At 40.8% G+C, this 14230-nt stretch overlaps 1 protein-coding gene across 1 annotated transcript in view; it reads left to right on the top strand.

Annotated features, from left to right (window-relative positions):
- The window catches only part of Ppp3r1 (protein phosphatase 3 regulatory subunit B, alpha), a 39987-nt gene that overhangs the window by 13212 nt on the left and 12545 nt on the right, over window positions 1-14230 (top strand). The window contains exon 2 of the mRNA XM_052734777.1: window positions 6009-6048. Coding sequence (XP_052590737.1) covers window positions 6009-6048 — 40 coding nt within the window. The remainder of the gene's footprint in view (window positions 1-6008; window positions 6049-14230) is intronic.

Here is a 14230-nt window from a genome sequence, read left to right as displayed (position 1 = left end):
TACTAGAGACAAAAACAAAAAGATCAGTATGGCAGGCATGTGACAAGTTGATGGTGGGAGTGTAAATGTTATAGTTGTTTGGGAAACGGCCCGTCAAATGCTAAACATAGAATCACTATGTGGCCTACGAATTCCATTTTATATATGTTATCCTTCTGTTCTTAGCAAAGTGTTCTTATGGTGAGTCGGTATTCCATGAATCAGTATGATAGCTGGGCATGATGGTGCATGTCAGTAATCTAAGTACTTAGGAGGCTGGGCAGGTTTGTGGATTTGAGGCCAACTTCATCAAGACCATCTAAGAAATCCAAAAAAAGAATCAGTGTATTTCTTTTTATTGTTGAACAATGTTGTTACATTGGATGGGTCACTTTTTATATTACTGGTGAGGGCTTCCTCCCTTTCCTCTCATTCATATTGTATGAATAAAAAGCTGGTGGTGCCGGGCGGTGGTGGCGCACGCCTTTAATCCCAGCACTTGGGAGGCAGAGGCAGGTGGATCTTTGTGAGTTCGAGGCCAGCCTGGTCTACAGAGCGAGATCCAGGAAAGGTGCAAAGCTACACAGAGAAACTCTGTCTCGAAAAAAAAAAAACAGAAAAAAAAAAAAAAAAAGCTGGTGGTAGACCTGACTTGGCTTGGGCCATAGTTTGTTGGCTAATAAATTACTCTTCAGTCTCCTACAAAGTCATTTCTTTCTGTTGGAGAGCACTTTCCTTTATTTCTTCTAATGCCTTTTGTTATCTGCCTTCTGGATATCACAAGTTTTTCGTTCAAACTTTAAGTCCCTAGCCTACAGTACCCTACCTTCAGCTGTTACATGATTATGATTATAATGGCTGCCCGAGCTTAGTGTTCTTTGGGCATTTCAGTTCTGTGGCCATTAGTCAGTGTGGTTTCTCACCACCTGGCCTTCTGCTAGGACTTTATTATTTCTTCTCTTAGAGACCATTTTTTCAATTGCAATAATTGAGGATGTCATGCCTATGAAATTTTGATTGGGGGTTTTATTATGTATGTTTTACCTAAAATTAGACTCTAGTACCAAGTTAGTATTGTAACCTATGTACAGGAAGGTGTTAGTACAGCTTCATGTCATGGTATTTTACGTTTCCTTCACTTCCCTTGTCCGCCCCCCTCACCTGGCTCTTGCTGTCTGCTGTCACCCTTGTGTGATTATGACTGTTGTGTTAGAAACTCAGCATTGCTACTCCAGCTTAGCCCCTTGGGTATTTTCTCAGGTGGGAAAATAGCTTCTATGTTTCTCTTGTATAATGTGTATAAGCTTTTTTTGTGATGTATTGGAACAAAGCTGAGATTTCTATTAAAATAGCATACCAAGTCTTAAATATCATTATGGCACTTTGCAACTGTTTTAGTGATTTTTCCTTCTCCTTCGCCTCCCCCACTTCTGTTACCCTTCACCCCTCCCATATCCACCCTTCCCAATCCTTTTTCCTCTTTTTATATATCTCATGTATCCCTTTATTCTACCCTGCCACCCAAGGCTTCTCTTCACCTAATTTTACACTCTCTTGGTCTTTTTTCTAGTTCTTTTAGACCTTACCCCCACATTCATATATACTTACAGACTAGGAATCTGCATATGAGAGATAACATGCCACTGTTATTCTGAACTTAAGGTGCCTTGGTTAGTATTAATTATACTTTTCTGACCCATCCATTTTCCTGAGAATACTATGACCTTATTTCAATATAATATATTAAATATATAAATATAAATAAATGTACAAATAGATGAAAAGATGTATGTCACACTTTCATTGTCCATTCATCTGTGATGGTCTCTTCTAGCATGAATGCACAAGTATCTGTGATAGTGGAGGGATACCTTTGGGGATATGCTGAGGAATGGTTTTCTGGGTCATAGGATAGTTCTGTTTTTAATTTTTTTGAGCTGCCTTCATACTGACCTCCTTAACAATGTACTGGCTCGCCCTCTACCAGCTGTGATTAAGGGTTCTTTCCTCACCTCCTTGTCGACATTTGTTGTTAGATTTCTTGATGCAAGCCGTTGTTAATGGGGTGAGGTAGCATCCCCAAAGTAATTTTAGTTTGCATTTCCCAGATGAGTAGGGATGTTGAACAATTTAAAAAATATGTACTGGTCACTTGTGGGGGTTTTGTGTTTTTTTGAGGGGGTGTGTGTCTTTTAATTAGTCCATTGATGATTTGGTGTTTAGTTTTTGTGGTTCTTTTTAAATTCTGGGTATTAGCTGTCTGCCTGGAGTGTGGTTACTGATTCTCTTCTCCTGTCCTGTGGTTGTCTGTTCTGCTGTTAGCTTCCTTAGCTGTCAGAAACTTGACTTTCATGGAGTCCCTTCTGCTAATTCTCGGAGCTAGTTCCTAGACTCTTGGGGAGTTCTTGCCTAAGCCTGTATTTTGAAGGGCATTCCCTGTGTGTTCTACCAGCCATGTCAGCATTCCAGGTATTAGGATAAGGCTTTCCATCCACACTGAGTGGGCAAAAGATCCTACCTAACTTCATTCTTCTGTCGGGATACTCAGTTTCCAGCACCATTTGTTGAAGAATCTCTTTTCCACTACATGTTTTTGAGCCTTTCTCAAAAATTAGGTAGCCGTAGCTTTGATCTAGAATTCTTCTGTCTGTGTTTATGCCAGTATCAGGCTATTTGTTAGTGACTGTAACTCTTGTCTCCTTTGAGATCAGGTATTAAGACACCCCCAGCTGTGCTGTTTCTCTTAGAGTTGTTTTGGCTGTCCATATGAGTTCTCGGATTGTGTTTTTTTTTTTTTTTTTCTAGTTCTCTGAAGAATGACATTGGCATTTTGATGGGCATTGCATTGTGACTGGATTGCTTTTGGCCATATGGTCATTTTACAATATTGATTCTGTCAATCAAGGAGCACGGCAGTCCTGTCTGTTGTCTAGTGTGTTGTCTTGGTTTTCTTTTTCATTGTATTGAAGCTTTCCTTGTAGAGGTCTTTCACTTGGTTAGGTTTATCCCTAGGTACTTTATTCTGGGGTAAGCTATTATGAATGAGATATTTTTCCTAATTTCTTTCTCTATGAGTTTATTGTTTGTATATTTGAAGGCGGCTGACTTTTATACATTGATTTTGCGTTCTGCGACTTTACTGAAAGTGTTTATTCTGACAGTTTTTGTTGGATCTATAGGGTCTTTTAACAGAATTACTTCATCTATGAATAGGGACAGTTTGGTTTCTTGTGTTTTATTTTTATCCCCTTTGTATCTTTCTCTTCCTTGTTGCTATGGTTAAGGTTTGGGGCACTTCATTGAGTAAGAGAGGTGAGTGGGTGTCTCTGTTCCCGGTATCCAAGGAAATCTTTTTGTTCTCCTCCATTCAATACAGTATTGGCCATTGGCTTGTTGTGTAGTAGAGCCTTTATTATTTTGAGGTATATCCATCTATTCCTCATGTCTCCAGGACTTTCATCATGAAAGTTGGTTAAACTTTGTCCAGTGCCTTTTCTGCATCCGTTGTGATGACTGTGTGATAACTGTTCTAACTTTATAGATTGTATTACATTTATTGATTGCCTATGTTGAACCAACCTTGAATTTCAGGGATGAAATCTACTTGGTCATGATGTAGGATCATTTTGATGTATTCCTGAATTTATTTTGTAAATATTTTGTTGAGAATCTTTGCATTGCTGTTCTTCAGGGAAATGGATTTGTGGTTTTCTGTTTTTGTTCTCTTTATTTGGCTTTGGTTTGGGGATGGTACTGGTTTTGTGAAATTAATTTGAAAGTGTTCCTTCCCTTTATATTTTGTGCAACAAACCAAGGAGTATTGGTATTACAGTTTTTTTTTTTTATCACCAAATTAGTTCAAATTTTGTTTCTGTCTTTGTGTGCTCGCTGCTTAACCTTATTACCCTGATGACTTGAAGGATAACTTGGAGAATAAATGAGAATATGAATGTGAAGTCTCTTAGCAAGGATCCAGCAACATAAATGTTACTTCACTTTTTTCATCTAGTAAATGTTAGAGTGCCCCCTTTCCATCCATAATTATTTTCCATTAACTTCTAGAGTGTTTCTTAGGTCTATTAGCTCATTATTCTACTTTGAAAATGTCTTCACTTAGTTCTAGTTTAAAGGTAATTAAATTTTCAATTAATACATTTGAGGCATCTGAAGGATTTTAGGCCTTTAAGATTTCCTTTGAAGAGCAATGTCATTGTTAGGACACATCACATGGGAGGGCCAGCAGATTGTATCTGTGTGAAGGCTTTCTTATATAAAAAAAACCCTTTGCTGCATCTGATAATACTCGATGTGTAGCTTATACGTTTGAATTGTATTCTTAAATCCTGACACTTAAGTCTCGTGCAGTGACTGCCTGCAGTATACTGGTTGCTTTGTAAAACACCATTTTGGATATAGACCACATCCCCATACCCCCCTTTTGAGTTTCTTTAATGTTGAAGTCTCAGACGTTCCTGGACAGGTTAAAGGCTGACACAGAGGAAAGAACCATTTGTGAATGGATGGTTGAAAGTTCATCCATAGTGGTTGGTAATCATCATTTGACTTCCTATCTATGAAAGCCTATTTATGGGATTAGAATATGTAAGTATGTTCTGTATCCTGCACTAAAGAACATGGTGAAGAAAGCAGGCATTTGCTACTGAGGAGGTTGAAGTGCACTGATACATTCCCTAGGAGGAAGACCTAGAATAATGTCGTCTCTTTGTATGACTGATAAGAAGGTATGTGAGGGCTGGAGAGAGGCTCAGTGGTTAGGGGCTCTGACTGCTTCTCCACAGGACTTCACACCCACATGGCAGTTAACCATCTGTGACTCCAGACCCTGGGGAACCTATGTCCTCTTTGGGCCTCCAAGGGTACCAGGCTTGCAAATGGAACACAGGCATACTTGGAGGCAACACACCATACATACACATTTTTACAAAGGTAAATGTGATTATGTTAGACTAGATCAGCAAGCAATTTTGAAAATTTCATCTCCTAAGGTCACTTTAAAGACATTTAGCAGGGAGGAGGGGAATGGATAATGTGGGTCATTCCTTGTGGTCTAGCAACCAACATAGTTTACAGGTACTGGTCAAATTCAGTTTGTGCTGTTCTTATGATTCATTGAAAATCTGCAGTAAAAAGAAGTTGGGAATTATTGTCCCTGTTATTATGCTTAACCTCTTCCTGATTAAACTTTTTCCTTAGTTTGTTTATAATCCTATTATATGAATCCTAGTAATAGATTCCATATTAATAGAATACATAAACACTTATATTCTAAGAAAACATTATAGAATAATTCAGATTATGATAGAGCCATGATAGACTGTTAAAACCTTTACCATAGAACCATGTTCAGTTAGATTAGGTTTTTTTTTTTTGGTTTTTCGAGACAGGGTTTCTCTGTGTAGCTTTGCGCCTTTCCTGGAACTCACTTGGTAGCTCAGGCTGGCCTCGAACTCACAGAGATCCGCCTGGCTCTGCCTCCCGAGTGCTGGGATTAAAGGCGTGCGCCACCACCGCCCGGCTCACTCTGAGCTTTTTATCAAAATAAGTTCATTATCCTGATCTGTTGGCACAGGCCTGTAATCTCAGTACTTGGGGGTTGAGGCAGGAGATTCAGGAGTTCAACGTCATCCTTACCTACATAGGGAGTCAAGGTGGTCTGGGCCTTGGAACAGTTTCTCAGAAAAAGAAACAAAATAAACTTAGTTTATCCAGCAAGACAAATGAGTGCATTGGTAGTCTCTAACGTGGATTTTGTGTGTAGTGTGTTTATAGTATTAAAGATACTTGAACTGTATTTTAATCAAATGCTTGCATAAGTCTTAATGATAACTTAACTCTTTGTCTACCATATTGCTCACTATATTTTCTTATCAGTTAAAAAGTATAGTTTATAATTCCAAACATAAATTTATGGCTCATTTACCTGTTTTGTCACATAACAAAAGTTGTTTAATATTCCAAAGACATTTTACTGTGTCTCATAACTAATTGATTCTTTCTTCCTCCCTCAGGGAAATGAGGCGAGTTACCCGTTGGAAATGTGCTCACACTGTAAGTTGAATATAATTGCAACAACCATTTGTTTTTCTTATAAATCTGTGTGTGTGTGTGTGTGTGTGTGTGTGTGTGTGTGTGTGTGTGTGTTTTACATCTCTATGATGCTTACTTATTGATTTTGTATCAAATGTAGCCCACATTTAAAATGGAGAACACATGGATCAGATATTCGTTTCGTTACCAGAGTAGGGAATTTTTAAAAAAATACAAATTTTATGATTAATATCTGCACAATGTTGTAATTACATGTTATAAACCCCCAAATCTCTATGACTTAAGTTCACAGAGGATTCTTTGCAGTTTCAAAGTGAATTTGTTACCATGTTTTGTTTTTTTTTTTTTTTTTGTTGTTCTGTTTTTTTTTTTCTGTTTGTTAATGGAAAGATCTGGACTCCTTTGTTTTGTAATGTTAATAGCTGTACCCAGTACTCCCAAAATTCTTTGGGAAATAGAATTGCAAGAACAGGAAAGCTGGTATTTTGTGGGCTAGCACTTGTCACCTGGCCCAGTTAGCTATCACATGGACTGGAAAGTAGATCCTTCTGTACCTTCAGGAAGGAGAAACAGATGTGTTCAGTTGGTATTTTGCAGTTTTTTTAGATCCGGATGAAGTGGGGTGGGTAACTGAATGAAAGGCAGTTGTCAAAGGCTTCTTCAGATACTGTAAATGTTTCTTAAAAGTTTGAGACTTTTTAAAAATTTTTAATTGTATTTTACTTATTTCGACATGTGTGGGTGGGGTGGAAGGTATGTGTGTGCCACAGTGTCATATGGAGATCAAAGGGCAACTTGGGGGGTTTGGTTTTTCTCTTTGCACCATACTGGTCCAAAGGATCCAACTGGAGGTATGTTATCAGGTGTGGCAGCATGCACCTTTACCTGCTAAGCAATTTTTGCCAGCCCCTCATTCATTCATTCATTCATTCATTCATTCATTCATTCATTTATGAGATAGGTTCTCACTGTGCAGCCCTGTCTGTGTGTGTGTGTATGTATGTATGTATGTATCTATCTATCTATCTATCTATCTATCTATCTATCTATCTATCTATCTATCAATCAATCATCTAGACAGGCTCTCACAATGTGGCCTTACCCATTTATTTATTTGCTTATTTATTCAGCACGCTGTCACTGTGCAGCCTTAAATTTATTTACTTATTTATTTATGAATGAGATAGGTTCTCGCTATGTAGCCCTACTTAATTAATTGTTTGTTTGTTTGTGGGACAGTCCTCACTGTGTAACCCTATTTACTATTTGTTTGTTTAATTAATGGAGCAGGTTCTCCTGTATAGCCCTATACATTCATTCATTCATTTATTCATGGGACAGGTTTATTATCCCTTCATTACATTTTGTATCAGGCTTTTCTTTAAACTTTTTTTTTTTTTTTTTTTTGGTTTTTCAAGACAGGGTTTCTCTGTGTAGCTTTGCGCCTTTCCTGGAACTCACTTGGTAGCCCAGGCTGGCCTCGAACTCACAGAGATCCGCCTGGCTCTGCCTCCCGAGTGCTGGGATTAAAGGCGTGCGCCACCACCGCCTGGCTTAAACTTTTTAATCTCCTTGAGATCTGTACTGAGCTTCGTTACACTTCCTGGTGCTCTTTTTTCCCCTCAAACTACATTTTGTATTTCTCCTTGCTCAGCTTACTCTTCACTGTAGAGCTGCATAAGAGTGAACACTAATAACCATATGATAGAGTCAATACTAGGCTATCTAGAAACCTCCTCCTCTAATAGCAGTAATCCAAAACTCTTCAATTTAACCTCAGGTAGATTGTTTTTTTTTTTTTTTTCAGACAAGGGCAGAAGGCAGCCATTCTTGGCCAAAATAATCACAAGAATGGTCTCTAGGCTGGTCATATTCTTCCCCTCTAGAACTTCTTGAGCTGGACCCTCACAGTTCAAGTCGCCCTTGGCACTGTCTTCCGTGCGCCTACTAGGATGGCTCGTTAAGACCAGTTTAACGTGTTCAGCTGGTTTCCTAATCCAAAGTCCCAAAGTCCACATTCTGCCAACAAGCAGCATGGTCAGGCCTGTCAACAGCAATACCCCACTCCCTGGTACCAACTTCTTAGTGTTCTGTTGCTGTGGAGAGACACCATGACCATGGCAACTCCTATAAAAACAAATTAATTGTGGCTTACAGTTTCAGAGGTTTAGGTCCGTTAGCATGGTGGGGAGCGTGGAGACATGCAGGCAGGCTTGTTGCTGGATTAGTAGCTGAGTGTTCTGATCCAGATCTACAGTCAGCAGGAAGAAAGAGCCTCTGGGCCTGGCGTAGGTTTCTGAAACCTCAAAGCCCATCACCCAGTGAAACACTTTGTCCAGCAAGGTCATACCTCCTTATCCTTTCAAATGTGTTCCTCACAGTGACCAAGCATTCAAATCTGTAAGCCTGTAGGGCTATTCCTATTCAAACTGCCATGTCATGCCTGGCTATTTTAGTCAGTTTTATTGTTGTGTGCATGAGTAAATGGTGTGCATGTGTGGAAGTTAGAAGACAACTCTGGGGGCAGTTCTCTCCTGTCTTTATGTGAGTTCCAGGGGTTGAGCTCAGGTCTCCTCAAGCCCCTATACCCTCTGAGCCCTTTTGCCAGCCCAATTTTATATTCATGTTAGATGAAGGGCTGGGTGTTAATTTAGACTAGGAATTGGTTTACTCGAACAATATGTTGTAGCAAGGGTTTTGAAAACACTTAGGTCACTTCTGTCTGGCCACAGTGCTGGTGGTGACCCAAGAACAGACCGCTCTGTGGAGGCTCAGTTTATGTTGATGGCCTTTAAGATACTTGAGAGTTGACCGCCACGGTTTCTTTCTCAGTGTATTGTAATTGCTGTTAGTCCGTGGGGGTTAGAGATTAAATCTTCAAAAATATTTGGTATGTAGAATAACACTTATTTTCCTTACTGTCTATTTCATTGATAATGTAAGATTTAGGAATAAAAGCCATGTGACTCAGGGGCTTGGTCATACTGTTTCTTTTTCTTTTTGGTTTTTCGAGACAGGGTTTCTCTGTGCAGCTTTGCGCCTTTCCTGGGACTCACTTGGTAGCCCAGGCTGGCCTCGAACTCACAGAGATCCGCCTGCCTCTGCCTCCCGAGTGCTGGGATTAAAGGCGTGCGCCACCACCACCCGGCTTCTTTTTCTTTTTTCTTTTTTTTTTTTTTTTTTTTAAAAGATTTATTTATTATGTATACAGTGTTCTGCCTGCATGCCAGAAGAGGGCGCCAGATCTCATTACAGATGGTTGTGAGCCACCATGTGGTTGCTGGGAATTGAATTCATGACCTCTGGAAGAACAGCCAGTGCTCTTAACCGCTGAGCCATCTCTCCAGCCCTCTTTTTCTTTTTTTAAGACTACCTTTTTCTTTTTTTTTTTTTAAGGATTTATTTATTTATTATGTATACAGTATTCTGCCTGCTTGTACACCTGCACGACAGAAGAGGGCATCAGATTTCATTATAGATGGTTGTGAGCCACCATGTAGTTGCTGGGAATTGAACTCAGGACCTCTGGAAGAACAGTCAGTGTCTCAACCTCTGAGACATCTCTCCAGCCTGGTCATACTGTTCCTATACATTAGGGTTCCATTACTTTGGTCCTATCTGCCTTACTGTTTATGCACCTGCTCCCCCTAATCTTCAGATTGTAATTTCTCTTGTGTCTGAACAACTTCATCCCCCCAGTTGCTTTTGGCGCTGATGGTTTTTGTTTTGTTTTGTTTTAAATAATCCCTTTCATAAGCACCATACCTGTTACACTGTTTTCCATTTATAGTAGGTCCGTTAGTATGGAAAATGAGGTTTTAGTGTACGTTATCAACATCAGTTAGCATGATTTAGACCATGCTCTGGTATTTAGTACATATCAGATTCTTTGGCAGCCAGAGTTCTCAGTGTCACTTAATTTCTGCCATAGACACAGTTATGCAAGGTTTGGAAGGTAAAATGACCTGGGCTTGTTCTGTTTTTCCTGTAGGATTCTGGTGTTTTTTGTGCAGTTGTGTTTTTGCACTGTTCTGGGGCCAGGAGTTTAACATTTGCTTTGTAGCTTCCTGATATTTAGGGCAGCAGTACTTGAGTTGATAGTGCAGTTCCATAGTGTGGTTTATAAAAGTTTTAAAGTTTAATGCAGTCCCTCCACCTTTCTCTCTTTCCACTCCACCCTCTCTCCCTTTCCTTCCCTTTTGTCTTCTATTGTTAAGAATCAATGCTTAGGGCCTTGGTATGGTGGCATACATCTGTGATTCCAGCATTTGGAAGCTGAGGGAGGAGGATCGTCATGAGTTGGAGGCCAGCCTAGAATATGTAATGAAACTGTGTCTCAAAAGCCCAAAGCCTGTGGTCTGTCAGCTAACTCATTTGCTTTGGTTGTCTGTAGTGGAACCCTGGGTAGCACAGTAGTTTGAAGGAAGGTGGTGTACAGGTTGTGCACTCAAGGGGGATGGGGCAGTGACTGACCTGGCTAGGTGGGGAAGAAGGACCCATAGAAAAGAAAACAGACAGATGGTGTGTGCAATGTGTTTCTCTTGGCACATAAATAAAGTGCTCTAAGAGAAAACCTTGGTAACACCAAATAGCTATTTCAGAAACGTTGGGTGTCAGGAATGGAGAACAGGATTGAGATGGGCTGAGGACTTGGTATCTGAGAACCAAAAGAAAGAAATGAAGCCTTAGTAATTCTTCTTTTAAGGACTAGTGATGAGCAGGTAGCTGATGTCTTCTTTGAAAGAAGTCAGGTCTCTCAAGTGAAAGGGTGTTTCTCGGGAAAAGGTGGCATCTCTGGAATTGGATTGGAGACCGTTGATAGGTTAAGATAGTTTGAAGCTTCCAAGGTTCCAGATCATTCTGCTGTCCTCAGCAGAAGCAGCCCTGTTAGCCCTTTTGTGTGGCTAGTTCTTCCTTGCTTGGATCCTCTTGTCTTGCACTGAGTTGTTGTTGCTTGGGCTTTGTAGAGTTGAAGTCGCTCTTCTCGGTTTAAGTTCCTTTGTACCTGGTTTGTTGCTGTGTGTGTGTTTGCACGTTCTGGAGCCAGTCTGTACTTGTGCTTTGCTATGTAGCCCAGCCTGACCTGCAGCTGTGTAGATTGTCCTTGAAGTTCCTTTGCCTCAGCCTCCCATGGACTTGTCTCCGAGGCGTGTGCCACCACATCCAGCTTAGTAATTGTTGACTTACTTTTTTGCGACAGGGTCTCATGTGTGTATCAGGCTAGCCTTGAACTTTCTCTGAAACCAAAGTTGACCTTCAACTTCTATTCTTCCTGCCTTCTGAATACTGGAATTACAGGCATCCCCCAGTATCCAGTTTATGAGGTGTTAGTGATGTCTAGCTTTATTTATTTGACTGTTATTTGATAATTTTGAAGTAACAAAAGAATTTTAATCTTAGCAGCACTGAAAGCCCACATGAGTAATTCTTGCTTTCTAAATTTATGATACATGTCTAAAATCCTCATTTTATTTTTAATTATGTTTATGCCTAGGTCTCTGGGTGCAAATGTTTGGGAAGGTCAGAAGAGGGTCCCCTGAATCTAGAGTTAGAATCAGTTGTTAGCACCCTGGATATGTGGGTATTGGACTCTGAAGTCAGATTCGCTACAAGAGCAGGGAGTGCTGTGAACCATCTCCCAGCCACTGAAGTCTAGGCTCCTAAACCACCACGGTTTCCTGTTCTAGAAAATAGATAGCTGAAATGCATGTGACTATCCATATTTAATACGCTACTTCAATCTTTCATATATTGGTAATAACTTTGCTTTGTTCACTTGGTAGTTGATCTGTTTTATGCAGAATATAAATATTAAACTGGTCTGTAAACAAGTTTTTTGTCTTTATTGATATATAACATACTCACTTTGAGAACATAGTGATGGGCTGCAGAAGCCATTCATCACGTGTGCAATGTGCTGTGTCACACCCCCAGTGTTTCTTCTTCCGCTCAGGCTGCCTTGCTTCTCCTTCCGTGTCACACACGCATTCAAACCTGACAAAACATGGGGTGTTCTCTTTTTGAGTTTGAGTTATTTTGCTTAGGGTTACAACCTCCAGTCAGTCTGCTTTTCTGTGATTGACGTGATTGCATTCTTTCATCAGAGTCCTTTGGGTGTACGCTTGGGCAGTACAGCTGGGAGTCATTCCCTCCTTCCAAGTGTGCTGCAGGGATAGAACTCCGGTTTTCAGCTTTTTGTCAAGTGTCTTTAACTGCCAAGCCATCTTGCTGGCCTCCAAACCTTCTTTTTATTTCACAGACAGAAAGGGAATTCCAATAGGAGTCATTTTTTTGAAGTCTTACATTTCACTTAGCCACTAATCAAGAGAAGTGAAGATGCTAGGCACAATGAAAACTCTATGTAATAGAACGAATTTTGCAAAGAATTTGAATATTTGTCCAATAAAAGCGTTCGGTGGTTACTATGTAATTAGCAGGAGTGCACTGAGTAGGAGACATTGTTTCTGATAGGATTTTCTTCCTCGAACGCGGCAGGCGGCAGCTTTCTTTCAGTTTCCACAACCCAAGAGAAGGTTTCAAGGGGAAAACAGAACATGTTAAGACACAGTTTTAGCTGGTGGAACGTAGAATAAAAACTAGTCGTGGCGTTTCAATGGAACACCGAGTAAAGAGGAGAGCTGCAGACATGGAACGGGCGTTACAAGTTGAAAGTAGACGAGAGTGAAACTCTCACGGATGAAGTCTAATGCTAGTAGGTTTGTGAGCAGTAAGATTGAAAGAGACACCTGTGGAGTTCGCTAACCAAGGCTCTTAAACGTTCTCAGGTAAACATTCAGTGCTGTTTCAGATCTTTAATCCCAGCATTTTTGGAGGCAAAGGCAGCTGAATCTCTTGAGGTAAAGGCCGGCTAGGGCTTTATAGTGAGACCATGTCTCAAAAAATAAAATAAGAAGACCATGACACTTTATTTGTGCTGGAGAGATGGCTTAGCAGTTAAGAGCACATATTGTTCTTGTGGAAGACTGGAGTTGATTTCCAGCATCCAAACCAGGCAGGTCACAACTGCCTTTAACTCCAGATCCGGTGCTCCAGCCCCCTTACCTCTGACCTCCCAGGGCATGTATACACAGACATGCACTTAAACAGAAGGAAGGGAAGGAGGGAGAGAGAGAAGGCGGCGAGATGCTACAGTTTTAAGTGGCAGCCTTGGCCTTAAACGAAGTTGTTCAGTATATGCTAAAGGAAGAGCGCAATAATGGCCTCCAAAACCACAGTCGATCAAGAAAAAGGAGGCTATGACAATAAGTAACTTCAGAGTGAGGGGGAGAAGAAAGGAGGGGAAGGGAGGGAGGAGGAGGAGAGAGAGAGAGAGAGAGAGAGAGAGAGAGAGAGAGAGAGAGAGAGAGAGAGAGAGAGAGAGACAGTCTCTGAAGAATCTTGAGCGCCTGGAGGAGCTAGGTCCTGGTTAGGACCATAAATGGGGGTTGTTGCTGCAGGGAGGTGTGGCCTGGTCTCTGGCTGTGGGGTTTGGCCTTCTACAAGTGACTGCTGTCTTTTAGGGGCAGGCCCATGTTCTCACAAAAGTGAAATCAAGGTTGCCTGTTGGTTATGTATTACTTTGCCCAGCCAAAACTTTGTGTTCTGTCTTAAATAAGCCTTATTGCTGCTACCACAAGTCCCTCTTTTGCATTTCTCTCTTTACTCCCAAGTTAGTTTGATAATTAGAAATAAGAAATTAGCCTGTCTGTACTTGGATGAGGATGGGCTTGGACAATCCAGTTTCTTAGAAGCACTGGAAGGGGGTGAGGAGAAAGAAAAGAAGACCAGGTAGACAGAGGCAAAGGCTGGATGGTAGTCTCACACATAAATCCACAAACATATCAAGTCATTGATGGCGGCTAACAGCTCGACCTGCTAAGTGGGACTGTGTGACATCAACGGCATGAGGAGGAAAAACTATCAAGAAACTGAAAACACATAACACAGTCGTCACATTATAGTTGGTGTGCTCCGAGAACAAAGTAAAAATCAAACCTAACCAAGATCAGAAGGTGAAGTGTGCTGTGCTCTTAGGCTGGCGTTTTTCTTGTTTCAGGGATGATGAGTAGAGGGGAAATGTCCTTGCAAATGGACGTTTCTTATTTCTAATTAGTAACGCTGGGGAGCCCTGCAGCTCTTTAGCAGAACTCAAAGGGTCCAGATCCAGTTGAGGAAGTTTCCA

This window comes from Peromyscus californicus, unplaced genomic scaffold (assembly GCF_007827085.1).
Source record: "Peromyscus californicus insignis strain IS unplaced genomic scaffold, ASM782708v3 Scaffold_13__1_contigs__length_99412109, whole genome shotgun sequence".
Lineage (NCBI taxonomy): Eukaryota > Metazoa > Chordata > Mammalia > Rodentia > Cricetidae > Peromyscus > Peromyscus californicus.
This window is presented reverse-complemented; position numbering and strand designations above follow the sequence as displayed.